General features: G+C 36.4%; 5 protein-coding genes across 5 annotated transcripts; 3 read left to right on the top strand and 2 right to left on the bottom strand.

Moving 5' to 3' along the window:
• Positions 1-689: 689 nt before the first annotated feature.
• MONOS_9722 (uncharacterized protein) lies at positions 690-8,876 on the bottom strand (the record flags this gene model as incomplete). Its single annotated transcript, XM_067880249.1, has 1 exon — positions 690-8,876. The coding sequence occupies one exon, from the start codon at positions 8,874-8,876 to the stop codon at positions 690-692; it is 8,187 nt and encodes a 2,728-aa protein (XP_067723178.1).
• A 3,905-nt stretch (positions 8,877-12,781) lies between these two features.
• Positions 12,782-14,034, top strand: MONOS_9721 (uncharacterized protein; the record flags this gene model as incomplete). Its single annotated transcript, XM_067880248.1, has 3 exons — positions 12,782-13,216; positions 13,279-13,813; positions 13,976-14,034. The coding sequence occupies 3 exons, from the start codon at positions 12,782-12,784 to the stop codon at positions 14,032-14,034; spliced, it is 1,029 nt and encodes a 342-aa protein (XP_067723177.1).
• A 565-nt stretch (positions 14,035-14,599) lies between these two features.
• Positions 14,600-16,559, bottom strand: MONOS_9720 (uncharacterized protein). Its single transcript, XM_067880247.1, has 4 exons — positions 16,483-16,559; positions 16,320-16,347; positions 15,771-16,264; positions 14,600-15,710 (listed from the first exon to the last, which is right to left on the bottom strand). Exons 1-4 carry the CDS (start codon positions 16,501-16,503, stop codon positions 14,745-14,747), a joined length of 1,509 nt encoding a protein of 502 aa, XP_067723176.1. The 5' UTR covers positions 16,504-16,559; the 3' UTR covers positions 14,600-14,744.
• A 2,569-nt stretch (positions 16,560-19,128) lies between these two features.
• Positions 19,129-20,255, top strand: MONOS_9719 (uncharacterized protein; the record flags this gene model as incomplete). Its single annotated transcript, XM_067880245.1, has 5 exons — positions 19,129-19,211; positions 19,286-19,377; positions 19,433-19,630; positions 19,841-19,926; positions 19,986-20,255. The coding sequence occupies 5 exons, from the start codon at positions 19,129-19,131 to the stop codon at positions 20,253-20,255; spliced, it is 729 nt and encodes a 242-aa protein (XP_067723175.1).
• Positions 20,256-22,192: 1,937 nt separating this feature from the next.
• On the top strand, positions 22,193-22,825 carry MONOS_16499 (uncharacterized protein; the record flags this gene model as incomplete). The annotated part of the gene is made up of 1 exon (XM_067869407.1): positions 22,193-22,825. One exon carries the CDS (start codon positions 22,193-22,195, stop codon positions 22,823-22,825), a length of 633 nt encoding a protein of 210 aa, XP_067723174.1.
• Positions 22,826-23,147: the final 322 nt, after the last annotated feature.

Raw genomic sequence — 23,147 nt, 5'->3', positions numbered from 1 at the left:
AGCATTCTATCACACTTCTTTGATTTTCATCTATAGCTTGGTTCCATTGAAACGGCTTTGCTGGAAAAGAGTTTCTTATCAATCATTTTTTCTTTTCCAACAAAAAGGAAAATTATCAAAAACAATGTCATTGACTAATAAGAAATCATCTGAATCTATTCCGATTGAATGAGTCCATTATTTGTAATATTTTCTTCAATTTTGTTCTCCCCCAAAAGAACACTTTGAACAATGTTTGTGTGATATTCAGAAGCCAACAAACAAACAAAATAAATTATCAAATGGAACATTTTTGCTGAAATAATAAAGTGTTGGTGTTGTATTTTTTGAAATAAAAACGATTCATAAATGCAAACATAAAAAATACATACATATGCAACAAAAAACATTCAGCTGAAAAAATACAAGCAAACAAAGATATTTTATCACACGAATATTGATGAAAATTTGACTATAAACAAATGAAAACAAATATTTTTTTTTTGCACAAAACAAGACTGAGGTGCTGACACGCAAAACAGATTGGAATTACAACAAGAAGGAAAGAAACTGAGAATTTTCAAAACAATTAAAAACAAAAAAACAAAAAACAAAAAACGAAATTGACTTAAAAAATTTTATGAATACTCAATTCAAAACAATGCAAAAACAAAACTTTTTCTCCTCTCAAAATCATTCAATCAACCAATTCATCCGCTTTTTTCATTTTCTCTTGTTTTTGATGTTGCTGTTGAAGAAACTGTTAAAGAAGTTGTGGTGGATGTGTTTGTTGTTGTTGTTGATTGATGAATATCTTTCCCTTCCTTTTCATCATCTGTCTCACTTTCTGAGCCCTCAGCATATGCAATCGCATCTGAGGCTGTCACAACAACCGCATTCGCTGGAAAGTGCGAAAACAGCTCCTTCTTCACCTCAAACAGCCCCATCCTCTTGCTCGCCTCCTCTTCCCAGCAGCTTCCAACAACCTCATCTATTCCCCTTCCTGCAATCATCTTTCGCGATGGCCTTTCTCCAAATGTTATCTTCTGCCCTGCTGTCTCCGCATCATATTCTCCAAACGGGATATCCAGAGTCAAGCACTCCCACAGCATCATCCCAATCGAAAACACAACTGACTTCTTTGTTGCTCCCAACTTCTTGTTGATCAGCAGCTCAGGTGCCTTCCACCTCAGGCACTCTTTTTTGAAGTCATCCTCATCTTCAAACGCAGATGAGGGCAGAGAGTCTTCATCATCATCGCTGGCAGATGTCACAACAGTTGATGAGGAGATGGAGGATGAATCTGAATCATCATCTGACAATAAGTCAGAGTGCATCACAATGCAGATCACCATGTGCTCAGAGAACAACACAATGTGAGGACTCAGATTGGCAAGTGACTGAAGTGGGTTTTCCATCTCGTCAAATGAGTGGAGTGCCCCATTCGCAACCCAGAACAGGATCTGAGCAGCTGTCTGCTCCCTCTCCTGCAGAGTGCCAATCGCCATCTCCTTCTTCTCGTTCCTTCCATGCAACAGCATGAACAGCGAATCTCTCAAATCCACAATCAGCTTCTCATGAGGGGATGAACATGCCATTGCATCCACCAGATTCGACATCGAAGAGGTGGTCGGACACAGATCCTCCCCTCGAACAAATGTTGAATCTGTATCTGAAGTGTCTGTTGTTGAAGTGGATGAGATAGATGGTGAAGGAGTTCGCTTTCTTGTCTCTTCTTCCTCACCATTCTCATCAACCTTTTCTAATGCCCAATCAGGGATCTTATCTGAGTCCCTTCCAAGGATGTATTCAGTCGATCCACTCTCAGACAGAAGATGCTCCGATGATTCTGAGTGTCCCAAGCTTTTCGCATATACCCTCTTCTTGATCTTCTCTTCATTCTTCTTCTCTGCCTCTCTTTCTGCTCTCCTCCACTGCTCCTCAGGAGACATCTCCATCGTCACCATCTCAAAAGCTTTTGGATCTTTTCTAATGTTATCATTCACAATTACTTCCAATTCTTCTGTTCTTATCTTCTGTTTTCTCCATCGAACAATGAATATTATTGATACAATAAGAACAATCAAAAGAATAACTGCCATAATTATCACAATCAACAACCAATAAGATTTCCCTTCTTTCCTTCCTTCAACCACTTTTTCATCTCCTGTCTTTGATTCTGTTTTGTTCTTCAGAATCTGTGGAGAAGTTGCAACCCTTTGCTTTCCAAACAATATCATCACTGACACCTCTGTTTCATCTGAAGCCAATGAAATATTTTCTGATGGGATTCTTCCAATCACTTCTGTTTCTGAAACAAAACCGTCTTCCTCAAACTGATATGTCTCAACCAACTCCACATCCCCTGTTTTATACACAAGTCTGAATGACAAATCACATGGCACAAAAAGGGTTCCCTTGAATTTCACAACAACATTGCTGTCATTTTCATTCACAGAAACATCTTCCAATTTGGGAATGAAGAAAGGAGATGACCTTTCTCCAGCAATTTCACCAAGGGTGCATCCATCATTCAAAATCCAAAGCGAGGTGTTCTTCTCTTGTCCATCTCCTCCTTTCAAACTGGAGATGGTCAATGACGCAGAATCAGAGCAAAGGATATTTCTTCTCACTGATGGATATTTTTCAATGAATGGATTGTTGTTCTCAAACTCTCCTTTCTCAATTGTCACACTCCCTCCACTCACAGACAATCCCCCTTTCCCACTCTCCCGAATCCTCGTATCCTTCATCATAACCCTGCTCTTCTCAACCCCAACGATCGATCCATTCCATTTGCATATCCTTTCTCTTCCCTCCTTTTCCTCCTTCTCATTCGTCTTCTCTAAGTTTCTTTCTTCATCTGCCCTGTCCACTCCTCCACTCACATCACACATCTCAATCCTTACATCCTCACAACTGCTCAACAGAACAATCCCTCCCTTCTCTCTTCCACTCTCACACCCACTGAATGTGCAGTTTGAAAGATTCCCATCTCCACACCCTCTCATAGCCATCACACTCCACTCCCCCATTATTGTGATATTCTCCATCCCCACTTCTTTCACATTCACCCTCGCCTCCCCTTCCACAACAACCACATCTCCCTCTGATTCCACATCCCAAATCCTTGTCTCACTCATTATCACTCTCGATGATTCCCCACTGAACACAACCAATCTGCCACAATGACGGATGTGCCTGATTGTGCATCTCACCATCTCCATCTCTCCTCCCTCCACCCCAACCAGTGTGTTCTTCAGCTTCTTTCCCATCTCACTGGATGAACCCTCAAATGAGCATTCATTCATCACCATCCGCCCCTCCTTCACTTTCACAACATATTTGTGCGTGCTCTCAAACATCTCTCCAAACACAAACAAACACCTCTCCACCACACTCTCATTCACAAACACCATCATGCTCCTCTCCCCTCCGCTTTCCTCTGTCTTCCCTTCAAAATGCGCTGTCGCCTTCTCCCTCCCCATCGACATCATCCTCGCATCCCCAATCACACATTCCTCTCCCATCATCCCTTCCCCATCAATCCACAATACATTCATCATGCTTCGTTGAATGTGCTGCACAGCATTTCCAATGCTCTCACACGGATGGTTCTGTGCTCCACACTGCCTGTTGTCACTCCCATTCACACACACAAACACCTGTGAAGAATAATAGAATGTGATCAGTGGGATCAGATCAACATCAACTTTCCCTTCTCCGTCACTCCCACACATCGAGTCCTTCCCCTTCAGTGCCTCCTGGCTGAAGTCCAATCCAAACAGCCTTTCATTCAGCTGCAACTCAATCGAGTCGCATCGGATGAACACATCCTTCCTCACAAACGCATCATTCATCATGAATCGGATGTTCTCCAATCTCAGCCCAAGTGGTGGCATTTCCGTGTTTGTGCATTCCCCATTCGGATCAAGTGCATCAATCATCATCCCTCCTCCCCTTCCATTCCCTGTTGAGCACACACACATCCCAAACGAACACCCACTCACTTTCACCTCATACTCTCCTCTCTTCATCAACATCTTCATCCCTCCTCCTTCCAAGCTTCTCTCGCTCATGCACTTCGTCAGCACACACCCTTCAATCACACATTCCATCCCATTCAAGAACGATCCCACACTCATCACACTTGCCCTGTTCTCCACACATGTGATGTTCACAAATGAGGAGCTGTTCACCCTCACGATTTGTTTTGTGTTTTCTCTTGCTTTGTTGATCAACACATTTGTTGGGGATGGCTGACTCAGCGATATCAGACTGCTTCCTGAGATTGTTGTGTTCGAAACTGACACATTCATCACATCTGCACTCTTCACATCTGCTGTGAATTCGACAAACCCTTTTGCCAGATTGAACTGGGAAAGGGTGCAATCATCAATCACCACACTCCCTCCATCTGCTTTTATCAGACAATATTTCGTTTCCTTTGTTGAATCCTCACAAACAAATGAGCACCTCTTGATTGAAAGTGATGTTGCTGAGGATGTTGCTGAGTGAATGAGCGATGAATGAGAAACAAGTTCATTTGGAAGAGAAAATGATAAATTAGTGAATGAAACAACAACATTCGATGTTATCATTCCCCCTTCTTCGCTCACTTTCAAAATTGTTCCTTCATTTTCTCCCTCAATTGACACAACTGGAGTTATTGATAATGACGATGATGATGATAAAAATGAAATCGATTTCTGGAGCAATCCTGTTCCCACAATCTTTATGTGTGATTCGCCTTCTCCAAGTATTGAATATCTCAGCGATATTAAGTGATCAACTGATGAACATGGTGCTTCCGAATATCCACACCCACTGAAGTCTCCTCCTTTCTCTCTCGAAACAAACCCATTTCCGCTCCAATTACTCCACAAATACACAACCAATGGAATCACATATCCCTCCTCTCCTGTTGTCTTCCTCTCCCATCCACACAACTCATCCAATGACTTCAACTCCTCTTCATTCATTTCCCATATGAAGTGCTCCTTGTTCACAATCTCTCTCAGATCCCATCCTGACACAAACATTTTCTTCCCTTTCCAGGCATCGCATCCCTCAAATTCCATTCCTTCTAAAACAAATGATCCCATTTGATCAGGAAGCTCAACAAACATCCCTCCTCCCATTCCTCTTCCTCCATCCTCAACATCCTCTGTTGGCACAACACATCCTGATAAGTTCACATTTTTCATTTCCAAACTCCCTCCCTTCCCCACTGAAATCATCACCCCTCCACCTTTCATCTCTCTTCCATCTGAGCATGTTGATGACAAATTACATTCTTCAACTTTTGCACTTCCATCTTCTTTCATCTCCACATTCAAACATCCCCCTCCTCCACTCCCTCCTTCCACTTCCACCCCACTCACTCTGCTATTCAAAATCTCCAATTTCATTCCATTTGACATCGCTATTAGCGATTTCCCATTCATTGTCACTGAACTTTCCATCACAAATCCATCAACAATCAACACTCCTCCCTCAATGTTTATCACATTATATCCTATCTTTCCATTGGTCAATGCCCCACTCTCAAATGAGACTGAACAGTTCGTCATGTTGAGTGTTGATGTTGAATGAATAAATGCACTTCTCCTCGAATTCAACTGACCTTTCACAACAAATGAAAGTCGGCTCATTGTCAGTGAACTCGAACATCCAACAAGCCAGTCTTGTGTGGCTGATCCTTCATCACTCACGTCCACTTGCATCATCTCCTCCTCCTCTGATGATATTATTCTGCCTGAAATTATCACATCAAATGAAGAAAATTCAATTTCATCCTTGATGGATGAAGATGAGACAACCTCTATTTCATTCACTGCACTGCTCAGTCTTGAGTTCACACAATAATCAACTGTCAAACACCTGAATTCATCAAATCCACATCGATTGTGATCCATTCCATTTCCTCCACTCCCATCAACAATTATTTTCGTTCCTAATGAATGAAAATACACAAACAGTGGAATCACTCCACTTTCATCCCCATTTTCACTCCCACTCAACTTCAACACATCCAATGGAATTTCACTAGTGTCAAAAAATGCAAATGTGTTTGTATTCACTTTTGACTCCAAAAACACACCAGTCCTGCAATGAACAAACACATCCTTCCCATATTCTGCAACATTCACATTCACTTTCGAAAACTCAACATTCTCTCCAATTGTCAACCCACATCCCCCACTCTCCATCACCACATATAATCCTCCTCCTCTCCCTCCATTTCCTTCAATACCCATTGCAACACATCCATCAATCAAACTTGTTCCATTCACAACCACTTTCCCATTTCCTTGCAAACAAACATATATTCCTCCGCCATTCCCATTCTCACATACACATTCCTCAATTGTTGTGTTGCTCACCACAAATGTCTCATCTCCATTCACATTCTTTGCCACAACCACCCCATCTCCTTCAGTCAGATTCACATTCCGAATTGTCACATTTGACAGAAAACTCTCTTCTGATTCAGCTTCTCCTGATGATGGTTCTGAGAACAGAGATTGACTCACTTTCATATCTTTGATCTCCACATCAATCATCCTCAGCTGTGACAGCTCCACTACAAATACAGATGATGATATAACATTCGTTCCAGCAACACTTGACGAGATCAGAACATCCTCCAATGAGAGTGACCCACTCCCACCAGAAACAACAAACACATTCGGTGAAGAATCTCTTTCAGAGTTGTGTTCAATTCCCAGATGAAGAATCTTCAGCTGCCCACTCCTCACGCCGAACAGCGTTGTTGAAGGAGAAGAAAGCGAATATGTTCCAATAATGCTTGTTCCTCTTCCTTTCCCTTCAACTCTCATCTTATTCAAATTTGTTTCAATTGTTGTCTCTTCGTTTTTGTGATTCCCTTCCATCAGGGTGACAATTAAGCTCGATTGTGTTGCGCTTCGATTGACAGCAATACCAATGGTTTTGCATGCACTTGACTCATCAATTCCACACAGATCGTCTTCAACGCCTCCCTCAGCAGCCACAAGACGATTGAGAACTCCATTTTTCAACCACCACTTCTTTTCAGTGTGCTTGTTCACAAAATTAGTACCATCAAAGTGCTCATAAAATAATCTTCTGTCATCAGTATTTGAAGAATAGCACTCAAGGAACGGATTTCCAGAATCCAAAAAATGTTTGTAATAATCTGCATATGCAACGTCATGGCCAAATGGAGTGGATGTTGTTTTGCATGTGCATTCACAAAAAAAAAGGAAATAACAATAATGCAAATCTCCTGGCTTTGTTGCTTTATCAGTGAATATACGTAATGCCCCCCCATATGAAAAAGCAGAGCAAAAAAGAAATCTAACGTTCTTCATCTTGAATGAAATTGGATTGTTGGTGCAATATATGGCTCCGCCATATGAATTTGTAATTGAGCAAGAAGCAAAACTGCAATCATACACACATGCACTCTCCCCTCCTCCATTTTCTTCCGCAACGCATCCAGTTTCTGACAGTTCAAAATCTTCAAGATAAAGGCCTCCCCCTTGACAATTTGCTTTGCAATTTTGGAATTCACATCCGCTTATTCGAATGCATGAAGAAATATTGCAAGCAAATGCCCCTCCTCCAACCCAATTTTCAGCAGAACAATCGTTAAATGTGCTATTCGCAATCTCAACTGATTTAATGCTAAAGCATGAAATCCCTCCACCTGCATAGTGAGCAACACATTCCTTGAATGCACAATGCGAAACTGAAACAGTGGCTGATGATTGACCACTTATGAAAATCGCACCACCGTTCGAAGTACCATCGCCAAATGTCTCACCATTTCCTGTTGTCCTCGATCCGTTCCACTCGCACCAAATAAATGTGTTTTGCCCATTTTCTGTTTCGTTCTGTCTCCCTGGCTTCGATGGGTTTTCTTTGCTTCCAATGAATTCAACATTTCCTGTGCGTGTGCATCCAACAAAAGAGGTGTTTGAGGCTGCCAAAGAGGCCAAGGGACTGTTCAGAGAAGGAACAATCCCTCCATCATACACATCACAGACTGATGAAAATGAACAGTCATCCATCAGAGTGGAACATCCACATCCCAAATCAAAAGGAATTCCTCTGCGTGTTGGAACTGTTGAAATGTTGGAGAAAATCAAATTTGTGAGTGAAACCCCTTCAATAAAGTGAGAAGACAGAAATGGAGGAGAAGACATCTGGAATGATGAAAAACGTGACGAGCAAACAGAAACACAATTGGCTGAGTGACTTTTCGACCCACTCATTTGCGTGGAGAAAAGAGGAGGCATGTGGGTCTGCTGTGAATTCCAAAATCGAAGTGTCAAGTTTGAAAAATGAATTTGACTCCCACACAAATCAAATGGACTTATTTCGCTTCTGACCTCAAAATGGCATCCAATTATCATCGCAACACTTTCAGTTCTTAAGGCTAATGAACTTGTTAATCCATTTGCCATCATCCCCAAATTCATGCACAACAGAGATGAATTATCCAGAATAATGTGACTTTTCATCTTGCTTTCTTCAATTCCTTCTTCAATCTTCTTTTCATTGTGGATGCTAATATTTGATGTGTCTCCTTCAATTTTGACGATATTCCTGTTTGTGTTTGTGTTTGCTGATTCAATTCTGTTGTTTTGATTCATTCTCCATTTTTCTTTCCATTTCTCAGATTCTTCATGTTTAGAACTTGTTTCACAATGTTGTGCTTGCACATAAGTTTCCTTTATATTGTTATTGTTTTCAGCTTCAGTTGAAGTTGTCCAATCACTTGCAGGAATTTTTTGCAAAACATTTAATTCTGGAATTGTTCCAACTTTGTCATTTGTGGCATCGTTGCACAAGCAATGCAAATTAATAATGTTCACCAATATTGCAGCAATAACCATCATTAGATTCATTCTGATGAGATAAATCAATTTTCTTTTTTCTTCTCTGAATTATTATTATTAAGGGTCATTTATGATCATCCTTTAAAAAAGAAATTTCAATCGGAACTTTATTATAATAATTCAATAAAGACAAATATTATGCGATAACTTAAAATATTTTGTTTAAACAACAATTGTTCCTTCATATTTCGGAAAATATGAAAATTACACATTTTTTTGTTTTTCATTTGAAATCCTTCATCTTTTTAAAATCAATCGACTTGTTTGAAAAACAATGTTTGGATAACAGTTTTCATTTTCATCAAAAATTTTATTGAAGAATTATTTTGCAACGAAAAAGATTCAAAAACAAATGGTGGAACAAAATTCATAAAGCAAATAATTTCATCCCAAATATTCGGTTATCAACCAAAATTCCTTTTTTTTTTCCAGCAAAACTTTGTGAAAAATACAGATTGTTTCATTTCACTCTATTTGTTATTTCATTATCCAATTTTCTTTTTTCATTTATTTATTCATTTTCACTTGCTTTTTTTCTCTCTGGAAACAGATTTTGCACCTGAACTGATTGAAAAAGTTTCTATTTGTGTGTTTTCTATTGCGAAATCGCTGAGAGGCAGAGAAGAAGAAGAAGAAGAATTTGAAGAAGAAGAAGAAGAAGAAGAGGGAAAAGAATAATTCGAAGATAAAGGATCTTCTTCTGCGGATAGGAAAGAAGGGGAGAAAGGTGAAATTTTGGAAGGGGAAGAAGAAAAAGAATTTGAACAAAACAAAGAGGAAGATGATAGCGATGAAGAAAATTTCTATTCAATGTTATTTTTTTTTAAGTTTTCACTTCAGTTGTTTTGTTGATAGAAATATGAAAATATCTTTTGTGCATCTTTCTCTTTCTCTTTTTCCATTTTTATTTCTCTTTTCTTTTCTTCTCTTCTCTGTTCTTCTCTTTTTCTTTTTCTATTTCTTTTTCCATTTCTTTCTTTCTTTCTCTTTATCTTTTTCATTCTTTCCATTCTTTTTTCACCATTTTTCTCGTCTCCATTCATCTTTTTCCTTTTTTCTTCAACTTAATCAGTCCAATCTTTTTTCTCCATCTTTCTTTTCTCTGTATATTCTGTTCCTCATCACATGCATCAAAATAGAAAGTGTGTTTTCTTTCTCATTTTCCTTCGTCTTTCACATTTCTTCTGCTGATAGCCTCAAAATGCCTCATGTCAATATTTTTGAACCACATCCGGAGAATTAGCAGCATCCGGAGAAATAATTCTCGGCATAATAGTGCAATATAGCGTTTTGCAAATTTCACTTATAACACCATATTCTGATCATATATGTTGTTTCAAGCACGTGCTGTATGATAAAAGTTTGCGGAAATGTGTTATTAACAAAAATAAAAAAATAAATCATTTTTGTTTATTCATAACTCTTATTTCATCAAAAGGATGTTTTCCGAAGCAATTTTCTCCATCTCCATCTCCTAAACAAACATCTCAATCATTAAAAACGTTTTTTTATCTTTTTGCACAACCGGATCTCGGTTTTATGATTTTTAAAACAATTATCATTTTTTGATCTTATCCCATTAATAATTTGAAAATCAAGATTTTTCTGATTATATTGATTTCATGAAAAAACGTTTCCGTACAAAATCATTTACATAAAAAACAATTATATAATAGATGAAAACATACCGTTTAAATTTTTTTCTATTTCAGTGATAACCATATTGTATCTTTATGCCAAATTCCCCGTTCCAGTAGATCTATTTGGGAGTTTGCCGGAATTATTATTTCAATCATTTTCTTCTTCTTCATTTCTTTAATCCAACATCTGATATTTCTTCTTCTTCTCTTTTGGTTTATTTTTCAGTCATCATTTCATGAAAAGTGGAGAAATCTTCAAAAGAAACAATTCTTTCTCTTCTTCCTCTTCCTCTTCCTTCTCTTCCTCTTCCTTTTAATTCTTCTTCTTCCTCCTCCTCTTCTGCAATAGCTTCAGTTGTTTGTCTAATTTAATGCTTCAATTCCTCCAAAAAATATATTTCTCTCTCTCTTTCTCTTTCTCCTAAAACATTATCCTCTCTTTCCCCCAAAAAATTGCTAAGTTCTTTCTCTCTTCTCTCTTTTTTTCAAATCTGCTTTTCTTCTTCATTCCAATTTATCCTTATTTTCCATTCCATCTTTGCATCTTCCCTCCTCTCTCTTCTCCTCCTCTTTGATGCACTCCATTATTAATTCCAACTCAAATTTCTTTTTGAAAATTTCCTAATTCCTTTCGCACTTCATTCAATTCTGAATATTTCACCAGAAATAGCGAGTCTTGCCATTTAATCTTCCAGTTGGCTGTTTCCATCAAACAGTTTTCTGAAATAACAAAGAGCAATGACAAGTCACAAAAAAAGTTGGATGCGCTCTGAATGAGAATACTCAGTTAGCTTATCAGCTCCGATAAACGAGTAGCTTCTGCAAAATTAACTCAACAAATGATCCTGACAAACTGCTTCTTCTCTCTTTCAAGCCCATGTTGAGCAAAGTCAAATGATATAGCATTCAAGACAGATGATAAAAGTCCCGAGTGTCATCGTTGAATGCAATCCAGACATGAATAATTACAAAATTTCTGCTCTTTTGCGAAATGAAAAGAAGATTTTTTTCCATGGCATTCCTGTTCATGATCAATCTGTATTTATTGAAAACACACCATTTAAGAAACATGAATATAATAAAAAAGACAAACCATCTTTTTTGATCTTGAATTATTTTCCCATCTCCAATGGATTGAAAATTATCAACTTAGCTGGCTTTCTTGTTCTCTAAGATTGCCTCTCACCGCATAAAAAACACAGACAACTGGACAATAAAGACTTGCATAGAACATCATCGAAAGCAGAGTATTTTTTGTTAAACCGATAATGATGCAAGTGAAAATAAATATTCACCAAATGATAAAGTAATGAACTCCTTTTCAATGACTTATTCAACGCCATGTCTTTGTTGACAGCATGTCAGTAGGATTCATGCAAAATGCAAATGAGATTGTAATTGAGGCCTGCTGAGTGCTTCGTTCAACTCGCTTCCTCCATTGTCCAACCCCCAATTCCCTTTCCTCTTCCGCGAAACAAACTTTCCACCAAAAATCACGCAAAACAAGTACAGAGTATAAGATATGCAAAGTACACAATATTTCCCTCGAAATGAACAAGCAGTGCAATTCAATCTTTCTGAAATTCAACTCGCTTTTTCTGCATCTTGTTTGAGTTATTTTTCATTCATAACATAACAGCCAGCGTTGCACCATATGTTTTGTTATATATAACCAAGTTCAAATTTCATGCTAGTTTTCTCCACCAATTCACTTTTCGCAAGCAATCGATATAAACAGTCACTCGCTCCTCCATCTGTTAGAAAAATCCCTTTTCTAATGCAGTACTATAGCTCGCATTGGTGCATCTGTGGCTGTGTGCCTAAGCAGCTCAAACATGCTCAGGCTGATGCAAATCACCAAGAATAAAAAATCAGTTATAAAATTATAGGTTGGCCACCCTTATTTATTTTGACAAAAGAAGGACAATTTTGCTTCATTGATTTTCTTGCTTTGAGGCAAAAATCATTGATGGCAAAAGAGGCTTCGAATCCTGTATTATTTAAAAAATTTTGATTTTGTGTTTTTAATTCTTTTAATTCGAATATTCAACGAATATTTCGAAAATGAATTTATTTGTTGTTTTGAATTCATTTTGCGATTTCACATCCACCTTCAAAAAAGCTAATATTTCTCGGTTTGCAAAACGTGATAAGAAATTGTTGGTTTAAAAAATAAATGCTTCTTTTTTCCCTTTTGATTTTTCAATTTTTTTAGAGATACTTTCACAGTTGGAACAATTCACTGAAGCTGAACAGAAGCAGAAAATTGGAGAAATGAATGAAATAGTTGATGAAATGAATTATAATGAATTCAAATCCATTATCACAACAGAGTTGTTCGATAAAATGGATAAAATGATTGAAGAAAGGAAGCTTTCCATGAAAAATGCAATTTTACTGTTGAAGCATGCTGGATATTGCAGAGTTATAAAAAATATTTGGCTTTCCGGTTTTCAAGAGTCTTCATTGAATAGAAGCTTTGAGAAAATGATTGTTGAAGAAGAACAGAAAAAAGAAGAAAAGAATGAAAAGCTGATGATTGATCTTTGCGAATGCTATATTTCTCTAAGATCTGGTTTCCCACCCGAATTACTATCAATTTGTGTGCCTTGTCTTCTGAAGATTGCATTGAAGAAAGAGGAAAACGAGGAAATACAAAAAGAGGTGGAAATCGCTTTAATGGCTTTGAGAAACGTCAGTGATTATCATGTATGAGTGTTTATGTTACACTTTTGATATCATTGTATTATTTTCATTATTTTTATTTTCAGTATGTTGAACAAGAACTGTATTTGAATAAGATAACAGAAATCATCCAATATCATCAGGAGCATCGCAACTTGACGCGAGTTGCTTATCAGTCAGCTTGGCAGTTTTTGATGAACAAATTTTACTGGGACAAAAGCCTGGAAGAAGTTATTGCGAATGAGCTGCATTTTACGAGAGAGGCAGCAAGAGAATTGGAAGAGTTGATGAAATGTGTAGATTGGAAGAAAAATGAAGATAAATTGAAGGAAATGGAAGAAAAAAATCTTTTGGAGAGATGGCTCGAAACAGTGAATATTTATTTCGGAAAGTGTCAATTAAGGAATGAAGAACGTGCTGTTCTTATTGAGAGCATTGTTCAGGTGTATCGAGTAGCAAAGGATAATCACAGAGAAATTTGTGAAGAATGCATTAGATTATTAAAAACTGTATCTTATAACACTACTGTGGAAATTGAGGATTTGTTGAAAAGTGGAGCTGTAAATATAGCTTTGGGAGAAATTGTCCGATTTGATTTTATGAAAACATCAGTTGAGGATTGTTTGAAATTTTTCGAAAATGTTAGTGAAAGGTTGAAGAAGGTGAATAAAAAAGAAAACGAAAAAGCAAAACAAAAAGACATGAAAAGAAAGGTGTTTGACAGATTGGAAGAAGAAGGATATGAAGATGGCATTATAAGTTTGCGTTATTGTTTTTTTAAAGGGATATTTGGTGGTTATGTTTTGATTCAATATGTTGAAGATTATTTTGTTCATTGCTGATTCACTTTTATTTTTCATTCACTTCATTTATCTTTTGGTGTTTCGTTCTCTCTCTTTTTTTCTTATGAATGAACATGCTGCATTCTCATTGATGAAGAAATTTCACTCTATTTTTGAATTTATGTTGTGTGTGCATTTAATGCAAAATGTGGAATTTGGCTGAAGATTTTTAGCTTGTTTCATCTTTTTTCATCTGCTCTGTTTGACTATCGCCTTAAAGATAAAAGCCAATTCGAAAGAGTCTCTTTCCTATCCTTTGATTTTGATGCCGACTTGTTCATTGAAAAATAGATGGGCGACGGCTGAAATTTATTGAAGTTTTTCACTTCAAGCATTTCTCTCCATCAGAAGCAGTTCCTTCTCAGACTCTGCAAAGCTTCAGTTCTTTGACATTTTGAGAATTCTTAAAGAACAGAGAGCGAAAAAGATGAGACATCAGGCATGTTTGATGAAAAAGCGAAACAGGCCATGGAAATGATGAAACAAAATGAAAATTCCCTTTTTGAATAAAAAATCGTTGTGAAAGCGATGGAACAAGCAATTTTTTTGAGAAAATAGTGGGTAGTTTTGATGAATTATTATTTAAATAATTGTTGGAGTGATTCGTAAAAATAAATATTCAAAAAGTTTATTATTTTAATTATGAAATGATTCAAAAAATAAATCGATTAAAAAATCTTGAGTTACAAGCAGAAATGCATCTCATTTCCTCAAATATTTAAAAAATAATTTGAAATATCTAACGGAATATTAGGAGAATAAGCTCTGCAAAAAAATTCAAATGTTCCATAAAAGCTTGTGATGATATCTTCGTATCCTTCTTCTTCCATCTTTTCAAACATCTTCATTTTCATCATCTTTCTTTTCGCTTCTTCTATTTCATCCTTCTCTTCATCCTTCTCTTCGTCATCATATTCTTCTTCCTCTTCTTCCTCTTCTTCCTCTTCTTCCTCTTCTTCCTCTTCTTCCTCTTCTTCTTCTTCTTCTTCTTCTTCTTCTTCTTCTTCCTCTTCTTCCTCTTCTTCTTCTTCCTCCTCCTCCTCCTCCTCATCATCATCATCCTCTTCTTCTTCTTCTCTCATTTCATTTTTCCTTTTTTTATTAAATTCCCTTGAAACATTCATAAAAAATGCCAAGCTTTCAAAGGCAATATCGTCCATCAACGTTGGAAGCTGAATTTCCTCCAAGATGACATCAGTGACACCGCTCTCCAACAAGTCTTCAATTTCCACAGCTTTGCAACCAGCTGCTCTTCCAAATAAAAAAATGCAAAAGTTGCACATTTCAATTTGATAATCCTTTGAGGCTTGAAAAATCTGAACAACGAGGTTAATAAGGCCAACTTGTTCTTTATCCTGTAACTCACAGTATTCCAAGAAAAATTTCAGCGTTACTAGCCATCTCGCTAAATGAATCATTTCCTTCGTTACTTTTTCATTCTCTTCTTTGTTTCTCTTCCAATCAATGGATTTTGTCAGCTCTTCCAGTTCTCTTATTGCTTCTCCGACAAAATGCAGTTCAATCACCATAACTTCTTCCAATCTTCCATCACATAACAATCTGCAAAATAAAAACTGCCAAGCAGACTGATAGGCAAGTCGTGTCAAGTTGCAATGCTCTTGATGATATTTGATGATCTCTTTGATTTCATTTAAATACAATTCTTTTGGCACTTTCTTAAAACATTCAAAAAAAAAGTTATAATAACATCAAAAGTGTAGCATCTATGCTCATACATAATATTCACAAATGCAGCTCAAAGCTAACAAATCCATTTCCACGTCTTTTTGTGCTTCTTTGCTTTCCTCCTTGTTCAATGCAACTTTCAGAAGACAAGGCACACAAATTAAAAACAATTCCGATGAAGAGGAAAAGCTAAGCAAAGGAATGCATTCGCAAAGGTCAACAAGAAGCTTTTCATTTTTCCCTTCTTTTTTCTGTTCTTCTTCAACAATCATCTTCTCAAATCTCTTGCCCAATGAAGAACTTCCAAAAGAAGTACTCAAAATAATGCACAATGCGTTGAAGTATCCAATGTTCTTCAACAACAAAATTGCATTTTCCATCGATATTTTCCTTTCTTCAATCATTTTGTCTATTTTATCAAACATCTCTTTTGTGAAAACTGATTCAAATTCTTCTTCATCCATTTTATCAATAACTTCATTCATTTCAATGATTTTATGTTTCTGCTCATCTTCGCTGTAATGCTCCAGTTTTGAATATAATTCTTCAAAGAAAGAAATTCAATATATAAGAATTAAAATGCAAAAATGAATGCAAACTATTGAACTTTTTTGTGGCGCCAGTTGCCTGCATTTTTGAAAATATATTGCAGCCGGAAAACAACAATAATATTTCCATTCAAATTAAAAATTCACACATAAGGATTAAAGAAATACATGACAAATTAAATCAAAATAAGTTGATAAATAAACTCATACAAACCATTCTTTCTTGCGAGGTCATTTTCGACTTGTGTTTAAGAAGCAAAAGAACGCTTTGTTATTTCTCAGTTTGTTGTTATGGATTCCATGATCATCAGATTTGAAAGAACTGGAATTATGCATTCACTGATTGAGAATTCCGTGGGTGAACATAACCTTTAGAACAAGGAATATTAATTCCTGTGGAAACAACAAGAAATGAGGCAATGCAATATTTTTGAAATTCTGTCTGATAATTTTTGTCAATTGGATAACCAATGGTAACACAACAATTTTATCAATTACTCACACAAAAAAAAAGAAGAAGAATGTGTATTTTTTATTGTTCTATTTGTTGTGAAGATATTTCCATCTGTATCCTCTCCAGAGTGCAGGAATATGAGTTATTGTTGAAATGGCCTATTTCCTCTTTGGAGAGCAATGCGATGAGAATAGAGCTGATTATTATATAGCAATTGGGAAACAAATGAAGTTACCCAGATACATGATTTTCATAATTTATTATTAGGTGCAAGAGATGAAAACAAATTCAACTGATGCTTTATTGAATGAAGATTTATGGATGGAATTCTGTGAAGGACAAAATCTGCATAAAAATTATATAGAATTTTGGAGCATAAGGCAAAGGAGAAGCTTTTTTGGCAAGGAAAGCAACTGGCAATATCGAGGGAAGGACATTAATCGCAAAAACAAGCAAAAAATCAATGAAAAAATGAAAGCCCCAAAATATCAATAATAATTTTTTTTTTGTTTTCCTGTTTCTCGAACTGTGCCAGACAGACATGGAAAGCGACGAAATTCTATTTCTGATTCCGCTTTTGCTTCAAAACAGATTGGAAACATCATCAACGAGGCATCAAAATGTCGGGTTTTTTTGGCATTCGAACAACATTCTGTTCGACTTCAACTGGATTTCATTATTCGAAGAGGCAGCCATTTTGAGCAAGCAAGGCGATTATCACTCGAAGTTTGCTTTCTTTGTTGCCACAGCCAATGAAAGAGAATTCGATGGCTTTTGTTTTCATCGTTTGTTTTTCAACAAAGCTGTTGTTTCGCTCAGCTTCTATGTCAGCGCATGGTCCATTATATTTTGTGCATTGTGCATCAGAGAATGCATTTCAAATGCATTGCAATCACAGCATGAGCATCGATGAATTAATGCCAACCTTTCCATTTATCTTCCTCCTTGTTGTTGAAGCACAGCCAACTCATTTTCTTTATTTTCATCAGGATTTATCTTCCTCATCCGCAATCTCGTTGACATTTGATACCTTCCAATCATGCAAGCCGAAGAGCCACGTCCTTCAAGCACAGAAAGATGAGCATCCCTTCCTTCCTCGGAAGCCCCATTTCATTTGCTTCAATTGTCAAATGTCTTCATCATCATCATCTTCTTCTTCCCCCTCTTTTTATATTTATATATTCAATTAATCTTTATAAATAATATTAATTGAACTTTGCCGTTCCAAACCTGTCTTTTATTCCTAAGATAATTACGCAACTGGGATTGAAACAGACATGCCAAATGGAAATCGCATGAGACTTGAAAAATTGACAGAGGAAATATGAGCAAAGACACAATACCAGAAGACAAAGGAGATAAAGAAGATGCAGAGAATATGAAAGGAGTTGTGTTGACTTCCTGATACTGACTGTGGCATGCATCCCATCGATATTGTTAAGGGAGCAGGACACCACACACTTCCTAATTCCTGCAGCAAAAGAAAAATCATTTCTATCATTTCCTGTTATTTGGTTTACCGTCAGTGATTTCCGGAGCTCTCTTTTGTTATTTCCGAGCTGCCTATCATTCGTGATGCCTTGTTGCTTCTGGTGGATCAGCTGCCTTGAGAGTGTGGTCATTGCAACAGAGCTTGCTGAACCTGATGAAGGATACGCAGAATCAGAAAAGAAAAGAAGAAGAAAATACCCATTGAGGATTTCCAACTTCTTTATTGAGCAAAAGAAATGTTGTCAGTGTATTTTGGAAGAGAAAAGAAGGAGGAGGAGAAGATGATGGCGAAAAAATAATAATTTTCTTTTTGCTGTTTGCATCTGTTTCTTTCCAACAATCACATTTTTGATTTTGTGTTTCTCTTTCGTTGTCTATTTCTTTCTTTTTCTTTTCATCAACAATCATGCTTTGATATTTTCAAAGCGATTTCAGACTTGTCGAGAAAACAATTCAATTGCCTCAGTGTATTTCACAAAATCATTTGTGATTCAACGGCAAGGAAGAAAATCCTTTGTTTTGCTTGACTTCTTCAAATGTCATGCCTGTTCACTTTTTCGAGAAGTATTTATTCATTCTGTTTCTCAGCAAAAATATAAAAATTTGTTTTCCCCTTTCCTCAATACAAACAAGATTATTATTTTCTTTTTATGAGGCGAAACAAGAAACAGACTTTTGAGCATCTTTTGGAATTTTATCTCTTTTCATTTTGTCAATCCTCCTCTGAATTCATTATTCAACTTCGAATTTGAAAACAAACGCCAATACACTCATTTTCATTTTCTCCAAATAATTTCTGATTTTTCTTTTCGTTAACTCCATATTTGTTCTTTCATTAACTTCATGATATCGAGTTATTCAAGAAAAAGTGAAAAAAAAAAGATGAATACTTCTTCTATTAAGGAAAAATGATCAATGCAACACTTGATTTCCAGCTCTTACCAAAACGCGCATGATGCAACCGTTGCTTCTGCTTTGTTTTCTGATGCAAACTCATCGTTTGTGCTTTTTCATTTTCCTTCTTTTTGAAGCGCTTTGCCATGCAAACTGAACATGCCGTTTTTTCAATAAGAATGAAAGAGGACTCTGATGATGTGACCAAAGACGAAATCCGAGAAACGCCTATCACACACATGTTCACAAATTTGCTCATCTTCGATTTTGGTTTTGAAGTTGTGAAATTTTGTGTATTTTTGAAATTTTTATTAAATCTTTACAGAATTGTTTTATGAGCTGGAAGACTGCCCAGAAATAGAACAGAAAGTTAAAATCCTTGAAATGAATGAAATGGTTGATGAAATGGATGAAGAAGAATTTAGACAGGTTTTCACGGTTGAGCTGTTCAACAGAATAGATCAAATGATTGAAGAAAAGAAATTATCATTTGAAAAATCAGCTGTGCTATTGAAGCAAGCGGGTTGTATAAAGAAATTGAAATGCTTTTTTTTATATTCTTTTGATGAATCATTATTGGTCAAAAGAATAAGAGAGATGATAATTGATGAAAATGAGAATATGGAAGAAAAGAACGAAAAGCTTTTAATTGATTCCTGTGAATGCTATATTACTCAAAGCTTCCTCTACCTATTTAGCTTGCTTCAAATTTGTGTGCCTTGCCTTTTGAAAGTTGCGTTGAAGAAAGAGGAAAGCGAGGAAGCTCAAAAAGAAGTGGAAATGGCTTTGTTGGCTTTGAGCTGCATTAATGATAATGATGTATGAACATTTCTATTTCATTTTTGATGTTGCTGTAATTTTTCACATTTGTTTTTAAGTTTCTCGAGCAGAAACTGTATTTGAATGAAATCAGAGAGATCATCCAATACCATCAAGAATGCAGAAATCTATCACATCTGGCGTATCAATCAGCTTGGAAGTTTTTGATGGGAAGATTTTACGAAAGCAAAAGTCTTGAAGGACTGATTGTGAATGAGCTGCATTTTGTGAGAGAAGCAAGAAGAGAACTGGAAGATTTGACAAGAAGAGTTGATTGGAAGAAGAAAGAAGTGGAACGAGGAAAAGAAACGAAAGAAGAGCATATTTAGATAAGATGGCTTCAAACGTTAGTTATTTATTTTTAAAGTTGTCGAATGAAGTATGAAGAACTTATTGGGCTTTTTTGGAGCATAGTTCAGTTGTTTCGAGCAGCAAAGGATAATCACAGGGAAATTGGCAGCCAATGCATTTACACATTGCTCAGTGCAGTGGAATACAGAGCAGTGGGAGTTGATGGCTTGCTGAAAGGCGGAGATATTAATCTCTGTTTGGAGGAGATTCAGCAGCCAATGATAGAAAGCGAAATGGAATGTGAATGCTTGACATTTTTCTTGAATGTTTCAGAAAAATTGAAAGAAAAAGAGTACGATGAAACTGAAGAAGCAAAAAGAAAAATGACAAAAAGAAATGTGTTTGAAAAGATGGAAGAAGAGGGATACGAAGACACCATGATCGAGAATTATGCGATGCTAGAAGAAATGAAAAAAAAGATTTTATATTTCTTGAAATCCTAGTGATTATTTCATTCATTTGTAGTTATTGGGGGGGAAAAAGGTTCATTTCTTCTGAGCATACACTTTCCATTCAAAAAACTGCTAAAAAGATTATTTATTATTTATTTCATCATTCGATTGGAAATATCTTATCTGTTTGCTTCGAAAATGAACTTTAACAATAATAATTTATTTTTATTTCATATTTTCCAGCATCTCCTTCGTTTTTATCGTCTTCTCCTTCTCTTTCTTCTTCTTCTTCTTCAACATTTGAGAGATACTGTATACCCGCTATGGATCCATCTCGATGATGTCAATCAATATTATCTATTTATGAATGTCTGATGGTTATTATCATCTAGTATAATAAGGAGGATAGACAATTATAATATGATAGAGATCGTTTTATGTATATCTGATGGTAGTCGTCATTTAGTGTAATAAGCTGGAATAGGTGATGGTTATATGATAGAGATCATGAGGAGATTGCTGATACTCTTAGGTGTTTCTCATGATTAGATATTCAGTGATGTTCTATAAAGATGGAGTAATTGATTGGTGTAATCGAGATATATCCATAGCGTGTATACCATATCTCCAAGAAGGAGAATTAGCTAAAACATTAACTGGAAGTGTTCAAGTTGGTAAATTAGTGTTGAACCTATGCCGAAAATTGATGTTTTCGTTGATGAAATACATGAGTTGAACATGAGTTGAACATGAGTTGAACATGAGTTGAACATGAGTTGAACATGAGTTGAACATGAGTTGAACATGAGTTGAACATGAGTTGAACATGAGTTGAACATGAGTTGAACATGAGTTGATATCGTTGATGTTATTGTTGGTGTGAAAATTGATGTGACCGTTTGTGAAATCGTAAATAAAAATAGTTGATTTTGTTTTTTGTTTTATAGTAAATGGGTCGGAAGAAGATATACGCAACTGTGGAAGAAGCGAAAGCGGCTCAATAGAAACAAATTAAACAGTTTCAGGAAAAACGTAAGGAAGAAACTAAGTATCACAACGAACATGTGTCTGAAAAACAGAAGAAATTGATTTAGATTCTGAGGAGAAAGCTTATCGAAAGTGATGAGCTGTTAGATGAGTTGATTGAAAAAGTTAATGGTTATTTGCCTGCACCGTGTGGACAGGTTAATTGGGCATGTCATGTGAGTGATGCTGTAGTGTGGAAATATTGAGTTAAATCTCCGTGCTTTAACGTCTGCACAGTATGCACAGGGTGCACAGGGTCAATTATTTTCTACAAAATATGTGGGCAAACGGGCAAACTGAGCAAATTGGGCAAAATACATTATATGTGAAAATTAACTGTTCCCCGTCAAAGTTCAACATTAACCTCAATATCATCTTCCCCGAGAATGCACGTTTCAAAAATAAATCTGTTACAAAAAAATGTGTTTTTTTATTATTATAATATGACAAACCCCTAACCAGACTCTGACAACGTGATCCAACAACTAATTGATTCAATGTCAACAGAACAGCAAACGCTGGGAGAACGAATGAAAGATCACCTTGTTGACTTGTTCGACTACAAGAAATACTCTGACAAGAAGCAGTGTCAACGATACACTGGAACAGCTGTCGATATCAGCAAATGTGAGGATCTTTGTGTCGTTGATGTTGATATCAACAAATGCCTTCAAGCTGAACAAACGAAAACGATCAGGAATTCCATTCTCGACAAACTCCCCCGAAATGTCGGACTTGCACAAACAGCTCATGGTGGTCTTCACATTTATTGTGAGCTGTATGGTTATCCCCTCAAATGTTCATCACAAACCAAAGTGCTCACGAGTCCAGAGAACGATATCGACATTTTTGCAGGTATTGGGGATGGAAAACAGAGACTTGTTGTTCAAGCTGACTCTTCATACAGAGAGATGAAAGACGGCAAGAGAATCATCACCAAATACATTCCCCTCAACAATTACAGAGAGCTCACAGATTTTTCATCACTCGAAAGTGTTCTTGACGTGTTCGGTATTGACCTCAAAACAGATAATACATCAGCGACAATGGCAGCTGAACCACACAATCTTCTCACACAAGATGGTGTCGTTGATATGTTTCCAACTGTTGCTCTTGCTCTTGTTGATTGACTCAAAGATGTTGAAATACATAATGACATAGGTTCATTGTCACATGATTCTGAGTTAACTTTTTTCCTGTAATTTACAGCTCTCAACTCCCTCGTCAACATTAACTGTTTCGACAACGAATCGATTGATTTTCTTTTCACTCAAATCAGAGAGACAGTTGCTCTGACAGCAAATGCAATCACTCGCTTTGAAGAGAAATGAAACAGATACAGAGACAACAAGAAACATCCATTTGTTCTTCAAAAGATTGTCAAGAGATTGAATCAAACATATAACAACGATGTGATCATTCCACTCCTCAGAAAAGAGAATGAGAAAAAGG

This window comes from Monocercomonoides exilis (genome assembly GCF_001643675.1).
Source record: "Monocercomonoides exilis strain PA203 chromosome Unknown scaffold38-1042076, whole genome shotgun sequence".
In the NCBI taxonomy this organism is placed as follows: Eukaryota; Preaxostyla; order Oxymonadida; family Polymastigidae; genus Monocercomonoides; species Monocercomonoides exilis.
The sequence above is the reverse complement of the archived record's forward strand: the minus strand, read 5'-3'. Positions and strand labels throughout refer to the sequence as shown.